The sequence below is a fragment of the Glossina fuscipes genome, unplaced genomic scaffold (genome assembly GCF_014805625.2).
Source record: "Glossina fuscipes isolate IAEA_lab_2018 unplaced genomic scaffold, Yale_Gfus_2 2, whole genome shotgun sequence".
Classification (NCBI taxonomy): Eukaryota; Metazoa; Arthropoda; class Insecta; order Diptera; family Glossinidae; genus Glossina; species Glossina fuscipes.
The window spans coordinates 8,021,740-8,045,234 of NW_023998416.1; the positions used below are offsets into that span (position 1 = coordinate 8,021,740).

At 31.9% G+C, this 23,495-nt stretch overlaps 2 protein-coding genes across 3 annotated transcripts in view; one reads left to right on the forward strand and one right to left on the reverse strand.

Annotated features, from left to right (window-relative positions):
• The first annotated feature begins 3,523 nt into the window (after nt 1-3,523).
• LOC119633490 (zinc finger protein 268) lies at nt 3,524-5,757 on the forward strand. Its single transcript, XM_038027071.1, has 2 exons — nt 3,524-3,973; nt 4,059-5,757. Exons 1-2 carry the CDS (start codon nt 3,589-3,591, stop codon nt 4,835-4,837), a joined length of 1,164 nt encoding a protein of 387 aa, XP_037882999.1. The 5' UTR covers nt 3,524-3,588; the 3' UTR covers nt 4,838-5,757.
• Nucleotides 5,758-8,706: 2,949 nt separating this feature from the next.
• Nucleotides 8,707-23,495, reverse strand: part of LOC119634131 (limbic system-associated membrane protein) — a 30,706-nt gene continuing 15,917 nt past the window's right edge. Inside the window, exons 4-10 of one of the 2 annotated variants that reach the window (XM_038028082.1) lie at nt 19,570-19,728; nt 13,661-13,789; nt 13,444-13,581; nt 13,164-13,316; nt 12,997-13,053; nt 10,416-10,514; nt 8,707-8,867 (exon numbers count right to left, since the gene is read on the reverse strand). In XM_038028082.1, the coding sequence (XP_037884010.1) occupies nt 8,710-8,867; nt 10,416-10,514; nt 12,997-13,053; nt 13,164-13,316; nt 13,444-13,581; nt 13,661-13,789; nt 19,570-19,728 (893 nt within the window). In that variant the 3' untranslated portion in view covers nt 8,707-8,709. The remainder of the gene's footprint in view (nt 8,868-10,415; nt 10,515-12,996; nt 13,054-13,163; nt 13,317-13,443; nt 13,582-13,660; nt 13,790-19,569; nt 19,729-23,495) is intronic. The other variant, XM_038028083.1, reaches the window with a different exon arrangement.

Consider the following 23,495-nt stretch of genomic DNA (forward strand, 5'->3'; position numbering starts at 1 on the left):
TTTCAGTACTCTTCCAACTCTGGAATAAGAATAAAATTCCGATTTTAAATTTTACTAATTATGGAAGATTGATTTGCCCTTCGAGCATAACTTGGGGCAAGTGTTTAGAGAATGTTTGAGAATATATTTGATTTTCTAAACAAAGTTTCAATGTAGTAATTGCACAGTTCATAAGACAATCAAAAATGATCAAAACAATTTCACTGTCAAATCATGTTGATCAAGTAAATATATACTCTATTAGATCTTCAATGGAAAAGTTTTGTATCTATCTTGTTTATAAAAATTGAAAGCAAACGCTGTGATAGGCATAAAGCAAATGAAATCGTAATTTGTTCAATTTAACATAGCACAGGTCGAATTAAAATCTTCTTTTGTTTTTCTGTCATTGTCCTTATAATCAGCTTGTTTATGCAAGTATTTGAGTCTATTAATATTGTATGGTATTGGACTTATAAACGTATGAATTTTTGAATATTTTGGCGGAACATCTCTCGAAAGCTATTGAGTTACGTTATCTCTTTATTATGAGATGATATGCTTATGAGTTGAAATTGACATATCTTTGGACTTAAGCTGCAAATTAACATCGGTAATGAATTGCAAAGCGTAATTAATAACCTTAATTAACTGAATGTAATCGAAGTGACGTAATCTCTTCACTATTAAGTAATGTAACTGAATCAAGGCAAATTATCAAAAAAAATTGCAAATGTTCTATTTATATTTGTACTTTGGATAGAGAGAAAGAGAAAGAAAGAGAGAGAAAGAAAGAAAGAAAGAGAGACAGAGAGAGAGAGAGAGAGAGAATGAGAAATCTGAAAATTTTAAATTCAAGGCCAATCTGACATTTGGTATCAACAGCTGTGCCACTAATGATGACAAATTATAAAAACCTTATCGGTAGATGATTTCACTTATTATCAATTTTCATTTTCATTTGCATCCATATACAAACTAACAAACGAGGCTTACATGAAAAGTAGTAGTGCATATATGACTTCAAAAGATTTATTCCCATAAATTATTCCATCTAACTTTTTAATCTAACAATAACGCAGTTTCGATTAACAATTCATTTTACTTAAACATTGAGAGATTTCTGTACAGCAGAGATACATAACAAACTACATAGATATTTCTTCTCTCCTTCTACAAATACATCGTCAAGACGAAACATGCATTAGTTGGAAAATTCCATGGAATTGTTTAAATTAATATGCAACCTTTACATCTACAGTTTCTATGTTAATTACATCCAACTCTTTTTTTTCACGCCCTCATATAAGCCGAATTTAGTATAACACGACTCGCCAATAAGAACATATAGACTTTTTAACAAATTGATTTTTATTCATAATTTCAACTTAAATTCTTATACGCTGCGGTTATGTACTGAATACCCGTTGTATAATAATTCTAATGTTTTTTTTTTTTTTTGTAATAAAATTGCATTGGTTTTGTTTTATAAACATATTTTATAAACATGTAATAATAGCAATTTTTTTGCAAGATTTTTTGGAAAAATATTTTGAGTCTTTTTGTCTTAGATGATTAGCTGTGGAATGTATCGTAAAGAGTACTATTTGTCGTATGTATTTTTCTACACGATTTTTCGTTTGCACTGTACGTATCGTGCAAAATAAGGATTAGTTGTATATCGGAATTCTCTCTTGGCTGTTTTGGCTAATTTGCGATGAATATGCTCTACTAGTGGCAAGTACCTTAAGGAAAATTATACGAAAGCAGTTAAGATTCAATTTAAAACTCAATTCCATACGACGATCAGTCAGTATTCCATATTTTTTAAACGTCACAGTGGAATTTTTTTCCAAACTTCCCATCAAAATCAACCATTATGTCACTGTAGCTTGGCCAATGTGCATGAAGAGCACTGTGCATTCGCACAATGTACAAAAATTTTTTAAATTTTGTAAAAAATTTATTACAAATCTTGTTCGATTCTATTTCGCGCATTGCATGAAATTTATTGTCAATGAACCTATAGACCGTGCTATTTGCAGAAAACTCATTTCAAATATTTGGGAATTCATTTAGGTGGATGCTTCACAATGGGTGACTCACAATATGAGCGCAAAGGTAAGGCCAATAAAATTTAAAAAGAACGAAGGACTGGGTCGGTATAATAAAGTACATCTTTATAATGCTATTATTGAACCAATGTAGTCCTAAGGAAAACAATTAGGAGAACAGCATGTTGTTGGAGAAAAGACAGTCGAAAAGATTGCGTAGAGTAGAAGGTTTTTCATGGTATACGATCAACTCAAATATTCGCACGGGTTTAAATGTGGCGACCATCATCAGTGTAATGAGGGGAAGCGTCAGCAGATAAGTTACTAAAGTTTAAGTCAGCGGACTTCTCTTGTTCGATCACTTCTTTTGAAAGAGAAACATGATCACTTAAAACGTATAGGAAGTACGGACGTAATAAAATGGAATGTGATCTGCTTTGGCAGTCATCATCAATGAGTAAAATATATTAAAGCTTATTGCAGGTTCCACCAGCAGGACGATTCAATAAATAATAAAAATATATTTATGTTTGTAATATTATAAGAATAAGTTACGCATTAAGAATCGAAACCAACAAAAGCACAACTTATTACTACAAAATTTCAAAACTGTTAACTAAAGTGCGTATAAAAATCGAGAGCAATCAATTAGATGTTGTCGCAGCTATCGCTAGAAACGTCTGTCCCGTTTTTTGGGATACAAATGAAATTATTTCGATTTCAATGATATGCGTTTTCAACAATATGGTACAGCATGCTGTAGACCTCGCGTCGCAATGAATTTATTGAGAGAAAAGCAATAACTTTATAACTTTTATTTTGACCGACGCGATCGCCCTTTATATTACTTACTTACTTAAAATAAGATCTCACGTACGAAATCACCTGAAACGAATTACTTAAGCTCTTTATACTCCCTTTGATTTCTGGAAATATATTAAGAAAAGTCGAATCGCCGATGGTTTCTTTTGCATGATTCGCTTTTCCACAGCAAACCTCTGATATCTGAAATTTCACCTAAACCATGAAATCACTGATATTTTCATTTCATTTATTATCAATGACGATTTGATTAGCATTAATCATAATAGACTCTTATTGTGCTGCCCTCGTACTCTTATCAGGGGTTTCCCTATCAGTTAATGTGCACGCGAAGAGCTACGCACATATGTATATTTCACATTTTCCTATCGAAAATCAACAACAAAAAGGGAAGAAAACGAAAACGAAATTAAAAACAAAAAAAAAACAAAAAAAATGAAATGTCAAAAATATAAACATAAAAGGTCATAACTTGAGGTTCAAATAATATATAGTTTAGTTTATCAGCTTATTGAGGAATAAATCGAATCTTTCTTCTTAAAATGAGATGAAAGTTTCGAACAGAGAAAGAGAGAGAGACTAAAATATTGCAGATAAGTGAAGGGAGATCATAAGAGATTTTTGCTTGAGGTTATATCAGTAGAGGAATCGTCATAAAGAAATTTGTCTTCGCAGAGTTAACATGTATTATTAAATTTTTTTAAACCGGCGAATTTTAATTTTTGATTAGACAATGAATGCAAATATTTGTCGTTGCTGTCTTATGGAGAATCCTATCATTACTTATAATATCTTTGATCAGACTACAAATCTGTGGAATGAGTTGCGTGAATGTTCGCCTATAGAAGTACAAATTAAACCTGATGACGGTTTACCACGTGTGATTTGTGATTTGTGTTGGTTGCGGGTTCAAGAAGCGATCGATTTTCGAAAGCGTTGTCTGATCGCCGACAGAGAATTGAGACAACGTTACGCCGAACATAAGAATAAAGCTGTAGAGGAAGTTTTGGGCTTAATAGAGAAATTGCGAGAAAAAGATTTATTGGAATCTCAAAACAATAGATCGCCCATTAATTTGCAAGAAATTTTAAACGAAGAGCTAGATTTAATCGATTTGGGTAAGATTTCAATGCAATCAATGCATAGTTTCTTGTTTTTTCCTTTCTATCAGTAAACAAATAATTTGCTTTCCTTCAATAACAGATAATCCTCAGACAAATTTGTTAAATAATTTTACTAGTGCAACAAATGAGGATCCTGTACCTAATAATATAGTTGAATCTACCAGTGATAATCACTATAACTCTTCCTTAAAAACATGCGAGACTGATAATAATCAGAAAGAATCGCCTTGCTTAGAGACAACACAGGATGATTCGGTTAGACATAAAAAAGGACCGTTTTATTGCCCGAAATGCGAAAAGAAATTTACGCGAAACTTTCAATTAAAGTTACACATGACATCCGTCCATAAATTGGGCAACGCGCCTGAATATAAATGCAATACATGTGAGAAAATCTTTGCTTCCCTTCATAGTCTCAGTTATCATCAGAAATCTGTACATTCGCAAGAAAGACCATTTAGGTGCACACACTGCCGCCGGCAGTTTGTATTGCGTAGTCAATTGAATTCACACCTGCGTGTACACACCGGCGAAAGTAAGCCCCGTACGCATGAGTGCTGCGATTGCGGTAAACTGTGGCCAACAAAATCGGATTTGCGAACTCATATGCGTTCCCATAATCCCAAAATTGAACGGCCTTTTAAATGCAATGAATGTGAGAAAAGTTTCTTTACACGGGGTCATTTAAAGTCACATCTATTGGTGCATACCGGAGAAAAGCCATTTTCTTGCGAGTATTGCGAACGTGCGTATCAAAGTATTGGCAATCTAAATAATCATTTAATTCGCCGCCATATGGATGAAGTGAAAAATACGCGGTGCGAGGAGAGAGAAAATAAAGTGTTAATGGAGCTCTGAGCTCTGAGGGAATCGGACAGAATTCAGAAGAAAGAGTATTGCAAATATGTGGAAAGTATTTAGTGTAACATTAATTAGAAATTAAGTGATAATCCACATGAATAACTATAAGAAATAAGAAAGTTAAATTCATCACAAGACGAGTCCTCTGTATTGATCGTATTCAGAAAATCTTTCACCTTGTTCACTGTTTTGATAGCGATGGTGACAAAATTGAAATCGATATTTGTCGTAGCTTGAAAGATGTTTCCGTTTCTTTAGCTCCTTAGCAACTTTTTAAGACAGCTTGAGCTACCTTCAAGTTTTGTCTTATCAGAAACGCCTGCGCTAAGTGTCATCTTCTGCCCACTATGAATGAAGGGACTATTAAACGCAGATAAATTGATTCGGGATCTATGGTGATCGGTATAAAAATTAGATCGATCTGTAATAGGATCACCTATTATTTCCTTTATTGCAATAATTAATAAATCCCTCACAAATACATTCGAAATCTTACCTTAGTTAAGTTTGTAAATATATCATGGAGAACTCCGCACACATTGTAAGATGATAGATCGCTTCAGAGATGAGTTTGACAGAATAACTTCGCATTTAAATACGTCCATTAGTAAATAAATTACACTTACTTTGATGCTTAATATAATCAAATTAATAAAATTTAAATAAACCACAAATGTTTGCATATCACATCGTGCATGGATGTGTCAATGCATTTGCACTGCTTTACACGCAATCGATACCTGCTATTATGTATAAAAAGATCTATATCTATAAAGATAGAAATGATTTCCATTAGCTATTAGATATTTGGTTTATTTCTGCTTCCTCGCAATATTATCGATTTCATTCACATGATAAATGTTTCGAAAGTATATACATACATGTATTTCTTGCTTTCATGGAAAATTGAAATTTATATAAATATTTTGATAAAAAACATTATTGCAAGTAGCATTTTTATTCTAATTTTCTTTTTGCTGCATAACCCTTTGTATATTTAGATAATTAAAATTAATATATTTATAATTACAAAAAAAAAAAAAAAAAAAAAAATATATAAATAAATTTTTAATTGATGATGAATTAATTATTTACCAAAAAATGCCAATCATTAAAAACTAAAGGTAAAAAAAAAAAAAAAAAATCCATTTAAAGTGAAATTCAATACGAGAATAGAAACACAGCCAAGTTGAAAAGAATACTGTTTGCTACTGCATATTTAGAAATGTTATCATTTCGCTATGATTGTTTTGGTTAATGGAAATTGAAACAGACGAAAGACAGGATCAAGCGCATTTTTTTAGTGAACTAATCCGTTAGCTATGAATATAATAATAATAAAACTCGATAAAGGTCTCTTAATGTTAAAGGTCATGTTTACTTAGGATATTCAAATTATAGGTAGTGTAATGAAGAGGCGGAAAAGATAAATTTATTCCGTATAACTTTCAAATTCATATCAATGCTAATCTATACGATTACATACTTCCTGTATGCCTGTTGTTACCCATTCACATAAATACAGAAGAGACTTCTTAAGAGCGTTTGTATTGAATTATGGATAATGGCTTCTATTTTCCGGACACACTATCACACTATGTTATATCGAATTTTTCAGACCTCTTTTAATTGGTTGAAGAAAATGAGACTGCTTCGACGACGTTCAGGTAAAACCTTACAAAAGCATTCAAAGTTTATGTGAAAACGTTTCATTAGTTAGTGATGTGAAACTGTTTACAAGGGTTAATTACTGCCAATCTCCAAAGGATTATTAAAAAATGAACTAATAGCAACTTCGATGGTAATTAATGTAAATATGTTTAGCGATATTTAATTGAATTATTTTATATTGAAAGAATACTCTAGGAGAAAAAAGTTAATAATTTTTCAACTCTAAGAAAACTGTAACATGTTTTTCTCAATTCCACACATGTATGGATACTTCCCATCTGTACGAATATATATATATATATAAGAATATATATGTATAAGAATACGAGAATGTATATGTACGAATGTAAGAATACAGATATAAAAGTTTTTAATTACTACTGTTATTTTACTAATTGCCATCGAAACTTATTGCGTGATTCGTGTTATTAGTGCTTATAGATGATATGAGAGTGGACCTTCAAAGGAAAATTTCAAATTTGACGGAAGTTTTTCAACACATTTTTTTTTTTTTTTTGTTTCAACTAAGGAGAATTTAAATTTTTAGTTTTTCGTTTATTTTTTCCCTTATAAAGAATTTTTGCTGAGATAACAGATATGGGTGCGAACTGTGAAACCGATTTAGCGAAGTTTGTCTGTCGTCTATCCGCCGGCTTGAAAATTTTCCTTTGAAGATCAAAGCTGCTCTCAATTCCTGTTTATCGCTTTAGCTGGGCAAAGTCGCAAAGTTACTCAACTATGCCATGAATCAGTTTGTAGTTATCAAGAAAAAAAATTCTCCTTTCACAACAGCAACATAGATGATTATACCATTAGAAAATCTTATCGAGCAGTTTAACAATATAATTCGAGATAGGAATTGTCGATGCTATATGTGCTTTAGATGTTGAGTAAGGGATCTTCGTCTAATTATACAAACGATGCTGCCTGGTAGGATGTAGCAAAAGTTTCTTCCCTCCAAAGTCGCACATTTCACGCGGTGTATAGTCCAGGGCATATTGAGGACCTCGCCTAGGTTTCGTTTACTTCTTTCTGTCTTACGTCCAGATATATGCTTCTTGTTTTATTGCCAAATTTTTAATAATGTAATGGTGCAACGCAAGGCAATTATTAGCCTATGTAAGTCAATCTCAATTTATGTCATTACAATTCCATCAATGAACTTACAATTCAAATCCGAGTCGAGCTTGTATTGTGCTTCTGCTCAAGAAGTGTAGAGGATCTTAAGTTTGTAGCCCGCCAAGAGCAGTGATTCGAGCTTATCGAGTACACAGCAGCAGGGCGCTGTCTGCTTTCTTATATCCTTGGTATATACATATTTTTTTAATATGATTAATCACTTAGACGATGTGCCTTACGTGACATCATGTGACACGGTGACGCTCACAAAGAAGTGAAGAAAGGAAAAGAGATAGTGAGCGGTAGGCCTTTACCGACTCACAATAGCTACGACCAAAGTAAACTCTACCGCATTGAAATTTAAATCCGCGAAATGAAACCTAACTTCAACAAGACGTCGCACGAGGTCATGAAAACAACAATTGTTCGAAACGAAATTTGGTGAATAGTGCTTTTAGGAAAAATTCCTATGTCTTTGAAAAGTATTTTGATTAAGATACGGCCTGATAAAGTGAACGCACCGTTTATTTGGATGTATTTGATAGCGTTGTATAATCTCTAATAAATAATTAATGAAGGAAAAAATCTCTTATTATAACAAAAAAAAAAAAAAAAAAATAAAGAGAATAAAATAATACAAAATATTTTAAATGCTACATAAATTATTTACAAACATTTTTACATTTTTTATTTATGTATAAGTTTTTATTTTCGTTTATGTAATGCTTTTGCTTTCTGTTTCTGAATTTTGTTTATTTTTGGTTACTTCCCTGGCTTGTTGACATAATTTTACGGTTATATATATATATATATATATATATATATATGTATATATGTATATATATGTATGTATACATACATATATTAATATATATTTTAAATTTTATATAAATTGACTTTCTTTTGCTTTAGCCCAACAATTTTTTTTTTTTTTTTTTTTTTTTTTAATAATTTGAAAACAAGATTTCTTATATTAACATATAAAAAATATATATATAAAAAGCTAAAAACAACAATAACAACAAAAACATTTATCCAGTAACGGCAAAAAGTTATAGTTGTTGTAGTTGTTATTGTTGTCACTGCAGCTGATAGCTTCTGTTTATCATATAACACAGCAATACTGTCGTCAGTAATCCTAAATAACGTTGCAATTGACAAGTTCTCGCATTATAAATGCCGATGGTGGTAGTTTTAGAATTATACAAATTTTCAATTTCGTTAAACATCATTAAATCTGAAAGTGAAGAGGAAGGAAAAATCAAGAATATTAAGAAAAATTAAATGCATTCATATTTGATTTAATAATCCCAAAGTCATCATCTAACGCTGGTGGGATAACGGATTTGTCATTTCGCCTATGGCATCAACCAGAACAAGAATATATCTTATAATCTCATACTTCGAACGTAATCTGATCTATTAAGGGTTCCAAGCAGTGTAGAACGTTTTGAGAGTGATGTATCGCAAATTTTGCCCAGCAGTATATATACATATAGTTTAAGATGATTCAGGTCCGTTCATTAGTTGGTCCTCGGTTATAAAATAATAAAAATTGAAATAAAAAACGAAAGTGTTTCCAAGAATTATTTCAAAACCAGAGATGATTCGGTCTATCTCAATATTTTAAAGAATTTCATAGACTCGATTAAGGATTAGTCGACCAGCGAGTGATGCGTCTTTCGTATCGAAATTTCTAGAGACTTGTTCTGAAAGATTTTCGAAAATGAACTAGAATTTTTCAGAATCTTGGTTCATTTTCAAAACTTAGTTATATTCGCTTGAATGCTTTAAGTGCACCAAAGTACCGTTTGATAAGATTGGTAAGTGAAGCGTGTCCGATAACATAAACTGTTACAGTTGTTAATTGAATTAAAGAAAAAAACAAGTAGAACGCGGTATACCATTAAATTCTCTACACCATTTCCCTTAATACAGTTATACGTTTTCAAAATAATGCCTTATATTAAAAGTGATCGATCGAATCAGTGATCCGATCCGAACCCTTTTCAATAGTGTGCGTGCTTGGGCTAAAAAATGTCGCTGTACTAAGTTTCATGTAAAAATTTCGAAAATTTCGACTCATAGATTGAATACAAGAAAACAAGGCGGTCAGGCGGACAGCTGGACAGACAAGCTTAGACTATTGTAATAAAAACTGGGTTGATGCCAAGTCCCGCCGGGTGTTGCAGCCGTCTACACAAACTGGCCGCCTGACATACTCACAACTCAAAAAAGTGTATTAAGATATTTGTGTATTGGTTTGAATCAGTTAATGTTAAAGATTCACTTCAATGCAAATGTAGCTTTTTTAATCTTTTCATATATATATATGAATGTGTGAATAGTGGTTTCCCTAAATCTGTTTGCATATCATTATTTTTGAAATAGATTCTTTCCTTTTTTGATTTATCATTACATTGACCTAAAAAATGCTTTTTTTATTTACTTAATTTTTTTTTTGTCAGTTTAACAATATTTGTAGCACAACCGTATTACTTAACTTATTATCTCTGGGCTATTTACCACTGTAGCTGCTTTTTTTTTCTTGTTTTCCAATGAAATTTGTTTTCTCACTTGCCTTTTGCTTTCCTTTTTTTTTTTTTTCTATTTCGTTGTATTTATTTAATTATACTCTGGGGACTTGTTATTTTATCATTCCTTTGCATTTATCACCTCGTTTATATAAAAATATACGACGTTTTTCTTTTCATTTTGTTGGGTAAGTCAGATTTCGTTTTTCATTTTTTTTTTTTTTTCTATTTACATTTTGGGTTCAGTTTACCTTTTCGTTTGCCAGGATTTTCGTTTTCCTCACCGTCGACAGAGTTAGCGGTTATTTTTGACTGCTGATAGAGTTCAGATGATTTGATGCGTTTTTTGCCTGCAAAAAAAAAAAAAAAAATGATTAAAAATTGTAACAGTTTTCCGTTATTACGCCAAATTTTTTAATAAGATTAAAAGCTCGAAAACAAAATCTTGGCAAGAGATATCCTAAGTATGATTTTTCTTTTGACACTTATTTTACAAAGTTTGAAATAATTCGTAATATTTGATAAAAAGAAAGGTTTCTCTTAATTGCAAAAAAAAGAAAAACCCATTTAATAATTTCAAGTGATTTTATACTCTGCTCCACTTGTAGTACAAGGGCATATTAAGTTAGTGCAGATGTTTGCAACACCGAGAAGAACTCGAAGTAGAAGCACTTTTTTTTGTATCGAGCTTGTCCTGCTTCCTTGTGTTCAACTCACAGCCCGTAAATTTTCAGATGTTGTAACGAAGTTCGCCACTCTGATTTATTCCGGTCCAAAGATGAACGCTATTGCAAATTGTTCCGATCAGACCACTTTTTCGAGCACTTCCCATATAACACATTATATTGAAAGTCATCATATGAATGAAGGTGTGGGATGAGGTATTTTATGATGGGCCTTGGCCCAGTGTCTTTACATCTTTCAATATTTCGTGTATTCACATAGTTTTTTATTGCCATTCATTTTACTCAAAACCGTAAACGTTTTTTCTAATCATCACTAATCACGATTTATATGATATTTGAATACATCTGTAAAAAGAGCAAGTTTTTCACCTAATTTTCCCAGTTCAGTGTCTCTGTTTACCTTTCGCATTTATAACGCACTCTCAGTAATCACCAACGTTAACTGAGCATTCTCGTAAGATTGGAAGCACTAGGCTTATCTTATTGTTACTTTTTTTAATTGCTCGGAAAATGTCAATGTCAGCGTTCCAAATCGTTGCATGCTAAGAATATTGTAATGTTATATAACCTTGTAGTATCTCACCTAAACTTGTCGAAAGGAAACAAGTGAGAACACGATAGTGCCTACTGTTAAATATCCCGCATCTCTTTGGTTAATAGAGTTATTTAGATACTGACTTTTCAAAATAAAGTGTTATATGAAAAGCGTTCCGGTTCGAACCACGTCTGTATCCCAAATTTCATCAAAATATTCTAAAATGTAGATTGAATTTCCCGAGGGACAGATGGCGAGACATACTTCAGAGTTACTTCCTGAATCGATCGGTATAATAATTGGTGTCTCTCTGGATGCGTACATACGCACGAGCTTATCATACCCTTACATCACAAGTAGTGTAGGATATAAAAACAACCATATAGTTGATAAGGTGGAATGAAAAAAGTTGTGAACAAACGGTCATTATAGGCAAAAAAGTCATTCATAATATATGAATATTTAATTACAATAACTTAAGTGACTAGTCTGCACGTCGTCGAAAAGTAATCAATTAAAGAGAGTCTGTTAAAAAACCTATTTATTAGTAAACTATCCCTTCAAACTAACCTTTTCGAAATTATCCTATATATGAGAGCAAGGTAAGGTAGATTTCTTAAGAAGGTTTGTGGGCAGAAGACTAGTGCTCGAAGGAAAGCTAAAAAACAAACGACGGCAACGTGCTTTTGTAAGTAACGCTAAATGCTAAATGTAAAATATTAACTTAATTGGAAGTTAGAAAAAAAAAATCGAAAACAGTTTTGTCAAGTTTACGTCCTTCACCTATATTATATCAATATATTTCGACCCAACCGGCGATTGCTATGCTATACTTAGTAAATACGATACAATAAGTAATGGCCTGAAAGTAGTTTGCGCTAGAGATGAAATTAAAAGATTAACTGATGAATATTTAAATGGCGCCCGTAGGTACCAAAGTATAGTAAACGAGAAGGAATGTGTTTAGACGATTAAAACGATGGTCATGCTCACGATCTTCCATTTGAACAATAACTACTGCATACTCATACATATATATAAATACATGCATGTGTAAAGGAAAAATACATTTTTTGAACATTAAATGTACTCATTATACTAAGACACGGAAAAATTGGATACTTTTTTGCTGTGTAAAATCTAAAAAAAAAGAACGAGTGAAAAAATAATATTCGGCTGTGGTTGAATGCCCTGCAAACCGAACAAAATGAAATTACGATGCTCTAGTGTATAGGGTGGACGTGGTCGACTTTTTTCATTTCTAATAAATGCTGCAGAATGACAGTATATTTTATATGGAAATCTTTATTATTGCGTCCGTTGTTATGAATAATGAACGACAGGGCTCAGAAAGTTTTATTTTCAAAGATTGAGGTATTCTTAGCTTCTGTTGTGCTGTTAGCATACCATTGTCAAATCTCAATTTGCCAGTAAGAACTTCCAGTGTTGTTGCAAATTTAAATTACAATTGACAGACGGACGCATCTTTATCGATTCGGCGTCTGAAGCTCCCTTGAAAACATTCTGACGATATGAATATGCATGCCTCCAGCCTTTTGGTGATGGTTATAATAATAGTAATAGTAATAATGGGAAGGATACCAAACTTACCTTTATAACGATTGCTATCAAAATTTTCTACATAATTGACAGTATTTGATGGTATTCCTAAAAAAGTATATATACAATAGAATGTCAGCAAATATTCTTAACTAAAAATAATTGTTTTTTTTAAGTAAATCAATAAATCTAGATGATAATAAATACTTTTGACTTACTATACAATTTAATGGTTCCATCTGTATCGCCTAACGAATTTTTGGCTACACAACGATAAGCACCAAATTCGGTCATAGATAGAGGATTTATGTACAATTTCATCGAATTACGATATTCGCCCATTTCTGTAACGTTAGCTATAAATTTCCCGCCTGAAAATCAACAAAGTTAGGAAAAAAACAAAGTAATTTTCAGCCCTTACGTCATTAAACGCAATTGTTATATAATCTATTTTTCCTTTATTTTTATATATAAATTTTTTTGACATGTTTTCCTTACCTGGTGGTACGATTTCACCCTTTTCTCTAGTCCAATAGTTAATTGACTTCGGAAAGGCTTCTGATTGACATTCTAATACAACGCCTTTACCCTCCACTGCGCCAATCAATTGATTTTGCACGGTTATCATAGGAGGAACTAACAATTATTGTAGTTATATGTTATTTACAAAGAAATCAATACTTCTTGTTTTTTTATTATTATTTTCTCCACTTACAATGAACGATTAAAGTAATTCTTTTACTAACAGATGGTGGAACGCCATTAGAGGCTATACACAAATAAGCGCCCATATGTTGTCTTTTAACGCGTGGCAATATCAAGTTGGTGCCCTCGACGTACAAAACTGAAACGTGAAAAAAATAAAAGTTGAAAAATAAAAATCAAACATTTTACTTGCTCCTGAAAGTAGGCAATATTTTCATTTTAATTTAAAAGCTTAAAAATATGTTTGAATTTTTTAAATCAACAAACTGTCTAGAAATAAATTTTGATAATTTAAACTTTGTCAAAACTTTCGAAGGAAAATTTTTGTGTTAGAAATTACTTTAATTTAAACGTAAGCCTTGCTTCGCTAAATCTTTCCTGCTTACTATTACAAAAAAAAAAAAAAAGAAAAGAAATATAACAAAGAAAATAAAAAAAAGAAGCAAAAGGAAAAATGCAGTTTGGCATAACCACCCTTAGTCAGAGAGATTATTTGTATGTTTTACACACACAAATACACACACGCAACATATGCAAGTTTTCATGTGCTTGAGTATGGTATATAAAAACCGGTAACGGATATGTGCTTACATTGCCTCGACATATGATTCAACTTTATAATATTGTTCTGCTCTCTCAGCACACATGTTAAACTTCGCAAGGCCTTTACCTGGCCTAAGCAGGCCGCCACAGTTACGTTAGTACTTGGCATTTATTTGTTAAAATATTTATGCAAAAATATTATGAGTTGCCCTAAAAATTTTATATCTGTATATGCATGAATATGAACGTGTGTGAATACAATATGAGGTCAAAATTGTTACCACTATTTCTATGCAAGTTTCTGGTTTTGTTGTAGTTTTTATAACAGCGTCAAATAGTTCGCTTCTTTTTGTGTAATAAAGTGTCGATAAACATTTTAGGACAGATAAAAACATTAGCCAGCGTGTTCGACTGGTGGACTGAATATTTGTTATTCCAGGAAATCCGAAAAAAAAATTCCGACGTTTTCCATTATCTAGGTTTCGTTTTCAAACTACTATTTTATTTTATGAAAATTATTAATTAAAATATATTTTTAAAAATTTTCATTATTTAAGGAATAATAATTATTTTTTTGAACACTTTATACCCTACATAACTTGTAAAAAAATGATATATGAATTGCGTTCAGAAGTATTTAAAACCAGATGTATTCGAGATAGACCCACCTTTTAATAAATCGATTGATTCACAAGCACAAAGCTTGTTTAAGCTTGTCTGTCCATCCGTCCGTCTTTTGCTAAACCTACAGGCGGCAATTTTTTCAGATACTTTGATGAAATTTCATACATCGATGATATGCTTATATGTATGCCGGATTTGAAACTGGCCAAGAATTTATGCACGTGGCGGGATCTTTGCAGCTCCTGTTTCGGCGTTTTGCAAACGTTTTGACGAAATGAATACATCTCTAATCGTTCGGTGATGGGTATAAAAAAATAAGTTTCTTAGCAATTTATAGTAATATCACCCAATACAGACAGTATTGAAACGTAAGGTTCTTTCTTTTCATATAGATAAGATAATTTTGCTTTTATCTTATCAAAAACTCCTATATTACGAGTCCTTGCTTATTCGACTATTTCCTGACAGAATTTCCAAAGTTTTCGCAATTAAAATAGAAAGTTGAGCTCCTGATTGTGTATTGCTTCAGGAGATGGATATGAAAGTTCGCCTTGAACCTAAGCTTTACTGCTATCTAATAAGGAATTAACAAACATTATGTATAGCGAGACATTAGTCCAGTACTAAATAATTTTTTTCTTTATTATGTTCCATATGCGGGCTCATATTATTATTATCATTAATTATTATTTTATTATATATGACTTACCTACCAATTGTTCTGATAAAGTTAATTTATATATATACCTATATATATATATATATTATATATTAAGCAAACCGTTAAATTTACTTAGACATTTGCTTTACAAAATTCTATTGAAAACACTTTTGTTATAACTCAACTTATAGATCAATGCCTTTCGTTCTATATCGTTTTTGGTCATTTGGTATTTCGTAAATATAATTTCAAATCCTATTTCCAAATCTTATGGTTAGTCAATAATTCGCATTAGATTAGTTATATTAATCCAAAAATAAATAAATAAATATATAAATAAATAAGAACATCAGAAATTAGATCCATTTTTCAGTTTTTCCTGATCATAACCACCTCTTATAATGTATTAGTTTTCTCAAATGTCTTTAATGCCTATAAGAATGCTTCGAAGCTCCTGATCATATTTTGATCATAACTGCTCATTGACTATTTCTATTTGCTTTATTGTTACATCTAGAACGTATGTATATCAGATTTCTTACTTGGAAAAATAAGCGTAAAGTCTCGACATTTTTGAGCGGCATAAATAGTCAGAATATAAATATGTTTGTCCTTCCGTCTACCAGATGAAATGACAATTGCTGCACCATAATTTCATCTAAAATTTAAAACTATTCGACTCAAATTTTTTCTTAGCTTTATTATTACCTTATGTTTGAAAACCAGTTAATTTGTTGCCAGACTTCGACCATGAATTGGCAAATTGAATAGTTTTTCCACTTTTTTAAATTATAGCCTTAAAGAGCTTTAAGATTTTGGCTTTAATATATCTTTAACGAAGCCCTTCTATGAAGTTCGACAGTCAGTTAAAGATTTTGCCAAAATTGTCACAAACTTGCTTTGTAGATTGTATATATTGTACATACGGTGTGTGTAATGTGTATATGATTTTTAGTCTATATAATGACGTATAAGGACTTGCCAAATTGTCTAAAATTACGATGTATAAACGTATATATATATTGCGCGCATATTACGCATATGGTGAACGAGAAGCGAGATCAGATATATGTGGAGAAAATGCATCTGTGCCCTACATCCGCGAAGTACAAACTAATGGGAAAATTTGGAGCAAGTTTACTAGCACCTAGTGTCCATCAACTAGAGATAGTAGCATAGTAGATCATGTGCTTATGTAATAGCGGTGTTTCTGAGCCACTTCGTATAAAATTTGTAGTAAAAATGCAATATTTTAGAGAATGGAGTTCTATATAAGATTGCTTCAGTTTTCTATAGAGGTGCAAATGTTGTAATGCTTTTATTCTGTAGATATAAGATCAGGCCAGCAGTAAACGAACCACGTATATTGTTATAAAAAAAGAACGGGCAAACTTACAAAATTTAAAAGACAATAAATAGTAGAAACTTGAGTGAATTTAAATTTTTTTATTAGGAAAGTTTGAGTTTTCTTCAAATTGCTTTCATTTATTGTTGTTTTAAAATTAGTGTAAACAATGTGTGAAAAATAATGTGTGAAATCGAAAGTGAAATCAAGTTAGAGATACTCAACCCGTGTGAATCCTATTCCGCTTTTATCCGAATTTTTTTAACCGATTTCCATAAAATGGAACAAAAACAACTTAAAAGCTATTGTCCTACTGGCCTAATGGCTACTGTGTTAAGTTTTGTTCTAATTAAATTTCACGTAAAGACATGAAAGTTGTCATACACGCGTACCACTTTGTTTCAAAAGCACTATTACTAACTTTTCTTGGATTACCGTAGGCTAATGGAATGCATTAGGAATTCCTGCCGCCGCACTATTTTATTAACAAGAAATATGTTTTGAGTATTACGCGCTATTTGTATTGAATTATTCGCTAGAATTAGAGGGTGGCAAGCGCTACACTTTACATTACGTCGAAACATCTATTCGCGCTGTATTGTTTCTTCGAAACTTTTTCACGAGAATTTAACACATATCGCTAGATTTATTCGCACGTTTTAGCTCCGTCTAAATTCCGACTCTTATCGAAATGCGGATATCGACTGAGCTCGACTGAAGATAAAGTCAAATTTCACTCTCTTTTTACACGGCAGATGCGTTTCTCAGATAACCGTGCAAAAAAAAAAATAGTGTAAGAAAATACATGCCAGATATCGTAGATTTGGGTACATGTTCCACAGCCTTAAAACAATGTTATAAAATGAAAAACTTCTAAATATTCACCCAAAAAACCCCTGAAAACAAGTACTCGTGAAATCCTTATTATGAATCAAAAACAATTCATTTTTATTGTAAAAATTGAAACTAGTGTACAGTGAGGATTAGTGCATAAATACAATGTGTAAGCATTTAAATTGAAATTAGGAATACAAATTTATTTATCGCTACTTGATAACAAGTGTGCAAATTAATTATGGAGCCGATCAAAAATGCTATCATCAGTAGATACGTCAGACACTGTCAAAAGTATAATTAAAGAAAAATTGTTTTTGAGAAGCATGTTAGAACAAGGAGTTCATATAAAAAAGTGTATTTGTTGTTATCCGTGAACCCTGTTACTTTAAACTCGCGGTGAAAAAGTTGTGCGTAAGTAAACAAGCCTATCCCATCATTGTCTGAATATACTTTCACGCAGATGTCTATAAGGATGCTGCCCGTCCGTTTTGATAAGCTCTTGTGGTTTGAAGAGAAAAGAAATGAACGGGACTAGTATTATATTCTAAGTTGACCGGTTATATATGAAAAGGCAAGTAGTTCGAAAATAATTGGCAAATCGTAGCAAGTATAAATCTAAAAATTGGCGTAATTGTAATATTTGAAAAAAATGCTTAAAACTTCTAAGCAGGGGTGGCCATGGCTGTACGGGCAAAGTTACCCAAAATAAACAAAGATACATAGGACTTAATATAAATATTCCGTGGAGGGTCTAAAGGATTAGTGATACGATGCAATTGCAATATTTTATATACTGAATTGAAAGTACCAAAACTTCGTTCCATGGCGTTTTTAACTGTTCTCCTGTTCGTCCTTCTCATTTTTAATGATTGAAAGATAAATTTCAACCAACTTGAATTTTATTAGCAAAGGCATTTATTTGATTTAGTTTACTGTATTCAGTTTAAGGGTTAATTAAATATTTCGAAAGTGTAGTAACCTTTAAGATCATTAATCTTTGCCTCTGGTTTCTGTACTCAAAATAATTTACATCAAACTGCCTATTAAAATATCGCTGTTATTATTATTAAACGCAGCAGGCAATTTGTAAAATAAACGCTTTAGAAAAGCGCGATTTATAAAAAATTAATAAATTAAATAAAAAAACCACTGAAATCAAATACACCATAATTTCCCGGTTTCTTTAGAGCAGCAGCTATTACCCACTGACCATTACAATTGTAAATGCATAACGCACGAAAAAAACAAAAAAAAAAAAAAAAGTAACAGGAATCAGCCAACCAACTAAATGGGTAATAATAATCAAAATTCATATAAAAACCTAAGAGTAAAACTTTTTCACAAGCAAATAATTATAGAAAAGAGCAAAAAAAAAAAAAAAGAAAAAAGGAATACGGCGTGTTTCACACAAATGAACATACAACGTGAGTCAATAATCCAAGCCATTGAAAGCCTAGAAGGAATGGATGGTGCGAGAGATGGTGGAGGGAGAACGATGTATGTAATAAAAAGTGTAAAAACAGGAACGTAGTGGAAAAAAGCGGGTTTTAAAATATGTGCACATTGCAGACATGTAAGCGAAAAGGTCATTTGTCAGGTGAGGAAGGTGAAAAGGGAAAAGTAGCTTTGGTTTCCTACATGCAAAAAAAAAAAAAAAATAAAAAAGTATATGATTTCAGTTTTACGTGTTTGAGAAATTTCAAACCAACCAAAAAAGAGAAATATAAAAAAAAAAAAAAAAAAAAATGCAAAAATAAAACAACTCAACACAAAATCGCATTGAATTATTCTTCTTCTTTCTTTTTTTTTTTGTTGCTTGTTGTTTGCCCTGCCATACCTATCGAATGTTGAAAAACATTTTCAAAATTGTACAGTAGCAGTGGGATCGCTCATCCTTCTTAGCACTTACCTTCAGTGGTGTTGGCCAATTCAATGGAAACTCCATTTTCACGTCGCCATATAATTGTCGGCTCCGGTGAACCGTTAGCAGCGCATTTGAGCGTCACATTACTGCCTTCGCGTACCACCATATCCGTACTTGTTGGATAATCTAGTATATCCGGTGGTACTATTCATCACATTCATTATACATGTATATACCAATATATGTATATGTATATATATATATATATATGTATAAGATAAGAGTGTTGTTATTATTGTTGTTGTTGTGGTTATCATGGTTGTTGGGTTCAAAGGTTGTTTATTTTATTATATCACCATGCAGAGAGATTCAATATAGAAAAACCGAAACGAATGCATATAAATGGTCAGATTGTAAGTCAGGTGTTGTTGATTGGAGAGCACATGAATTTGAATGGGTTTTGTTTTTCAAGGTTGGTATTTTATAATTTTAATAATACGGAAGTAAGTAGAATTCTCAGTATTTGTTTTCAAATTATTTCATAAAAAATTTCATCAATAAAATTCACAGATTTTTCATATAAAAAAGTAATAAATATAAACACATGTACATACAAGCATGTATATGTGGATTTCGTAATGTTTGTTTTGCATGTTTGTTGTTGTTGTTTTTTGACGTTAATATTATTGCAATTGTTGATGTTATTATTGTTGGGTATTTTTTTTATTTTTTTTTATATTTACCAACACCGTCATTATCAACGTCACCGCCAGCACGGATATTGAAGTAATCATCATTATCATCATCATTACCATTATCATTATCATCGTTACAGTCGTCGTCAGTGCCAACACCGTTATTAGTTTTTCGTTTGTGTTTTTAATGGTTACCATACAATTATTATCATTATTATTATATGTGTGGTTGTTATTGTTGTTGATGGTATTGTTGCATTTGTTGTGATAGTTGTTACAGTTGTCGACGTTTACCATTATGTTTAAATTGTAATTAGTTTTTAGAAGAAGTTTTTACGAAGAGAAAATAGTTGCAGTTATTGGATATATATTTGGTTTACAATAGTTGTTGTTTCAATTATAGTTATTTAACCAGCAATGTTATAAGCGATCGTCGAAGCATTATTAAAATAGAGAAGAAAAACATAGACAACAAGTTAATAATTTTTATATAATTTTCATATATTAAATAAAACAATATATAATAAAAAACTTAACTTTTGCAAATAAATTTTCTTTATCATAATTCTTAAGAATCCCGTTATCACTTATTGAGAATTTGGGATGCAAAAGTGAATTCTTCGCCGGGTTTAAAGCAAAGGAAATTATTCTAGGAACTAATATTAGAAAACAGTAAGTAAGTCTTTAAGATTTTTGGCTCAGAACTATGCGAGCAAAGTAAAGCTTCTTGGTTCTCGTGAATTTCCTAAATCGTTTCACGGATTGCTAAGCGTTGTACGGAAAGAAGAGCAAAGCGCTTGCACATGGCTTTTTTGCAGTTGGATTATTGAAGATCATTTAAAGAGGGCAGACAAATGTCAATTAAGGAAGACGATTGAGTAAGAACCTGATCCCGAAATCCAAATGGAAGTCCAGCCTAAGACTGCCAAACTCCAAAAGATTTGGGAAGACTATGTAAACCTAAGCAAACAATAAGTGGACCGAGTACCTAAAAACGAATGTGCACTTCGGAGGAATCAATCTTGATCCGCACAACTTCCTCCCATTGATACTTTCATACTAATACATCTACTCAAGTCTTGTATTGTTTCGTTATTTTCCAAGTTAAATACTTAGCAGTTTTTAAAACTCTAAGATGACCAATGCAGGCTTAAAACATGCTTTCGCTGTTTCAGATGAAATGAAGAATAGATTGATCCTTTATGAGCGCGATACACTTTGAAAGGTTCAAAATGTGTTATCTATTCGTAGAAATTCGTAGCTCAAATGAAGTGAACATGACCCGGAATTATGATCAGTTTATGTGGGTTAAGGAAATGATCTTCGATAATGATCCGAGAAAATGGTCGTTGAAAATGAGCAAATTGGACAAGCGGTCGATAACTTCAATACACTCCTTATAGAGAATTTCCGATAGCCGATATCAAATTCGACAAGGAATTATACCAGAATGACAATTAGGTTGTTCGGAAGGCATTTCGGTTTTGTTTTTTAGTCAAAGGCGAAGACGATTTTTTTTTATTATTATTATGGTTGACGATCGATATTGATAAACATAATCTCTTAGAAGTCTTACGAAATGTTATTCGTCGGTTTGCATCAGTTCGTCAGTACATCTCAATATCAAAATTGTGGGAACGGAATTTTATAAACAAGTTTGACACTGGACACTGAACAATCAATACAACTTATTCATACACATTGAATAACTTTTGTCTTATTTTTATTTTATCTATGGTAAAAAACTAAAATATGGCGGATTTTCCTGCTTTCGACTTTCCACACCTGATAAGGCACGAAACAAAAGCTATTCCGCAGAATCGAGCAAATCAAAAGCTGTCCTTGCTGTATTAGCTGTAAAAACATATAACGGAAATGCAACGGTTAAATACACTATTGGGAAAAGAAGGTAGTGGCTTTCCGAACAAGGCTATTCTCTAACTTCATTGCTTCGCATTTTGTGGTTTGTATTCGCGAAAGAAAAGTGTGATTAAACACTTATCGATCAGTGTGTAAATGGAAACATAGATAAGGACGCTGACAGGCGAACGGACTAGGTTAAATCGATCCAGTATCTCGCAGTGAGAAAGTATACGCGCAGTTTATGGGGTATTCGAAATGTACGTCTGATTATTACAAACGAGAAAACAAATCTTCCTCGGTAGTGCATATAGAAATACAGAACTCCTGTTAGCGACTCATGACAAAGCTTGAATCCCTGACCTTGATTTTAATGGAATTTTCGATGTGTTTCAGTTAGAGAAATCGTGTTTAAGGGTTTATATCAATACTGCAATCTAAAAAAAACCCTTTTTTGTCTTTACACCCACCCGCCATCGGGCAATAGTGATATTACCAGCTGTAAGGAAGCTTCATAGAATTTACAATGTGTACACAACTCCTTTAAACAAATGGAAAAAATGATCCATGTCAAAGTACTTTTTTTTTTTTGTTATTGTTTAAGATAAAGGTGACAGCTATAAGAGATCTTTTGCTTACCACATTTTAAAAGTACGCATCAGAAACGTAGTAAATGTAGTATGAATCACACACATATAGTATGAATTGCACTGTTCTAAATCTATTTAGTTATTTCGTCATTCGTTTGCTTGTCATCCTTTATTTTTTGAAAAGCTTAAAATCTGTTCTTCTTATACAAGTTTTTCTATGTTTTCTATATTGTAGAGATAGCCCTCTAGTACATGTAGAAAGATGGAAATGTCGCGGACGCCTAATGAAACTTATTTCAATGCTTTGTCTTTTTAAGTTTTTCTTAAGATAAATATGGTGGATATAAGAGATTCGGTCACAATTGTATGTAAGCTTCTTATTTCTTTTATCCAGTAGTGCCACATGCCAAGTAATTGCGTTTCGACATTCCAAACTTGTGAGAAAAATTCTGACAGGGTGGGCGGATACTTTGACCTCTTACATAATCTTTACTACAAAAACTGTAAGTCTCTATATGGGAACATCATATAATTTTTAACGTTTCACAGTGAAAAATAATTCCAACGCCATCTAAAGCTTCTCATGAAAAATAATCACTTACATCTACAAAAGTAACTTGACGTGAAATTTAACTGGACCAATATTTGAAATACATGGGTTTATTTTTTAGATCTCGTTTTAAAAACGCGTGTTCGTGAATGATAGGCTTTTCGGCAAAACGGTCTAATTTTTAATATTTTATAAAGGAAACTAATCCGCAATAGCAATTCGGTACAAAAATCGGGCGAAGTAGGCCTTCATGTGCCTAGAAGTCCAATTTGTAGT

Coding starts and splice junctions, on each gene's coding strand:
- LOC119633490 (XM_038027071.1), top strand. CDS start 3,589: ATGAATGCAAATATTTGTCGTTGCTGTCTTATGGAGAATCCTATCATT. Junction 3,974..4,058: donor GCTAGATTTAATCGATTTGG/GTAAGATTTCAA, acceptor CTTCAATAACAG/ATAATCCTCAGACAAATTTG.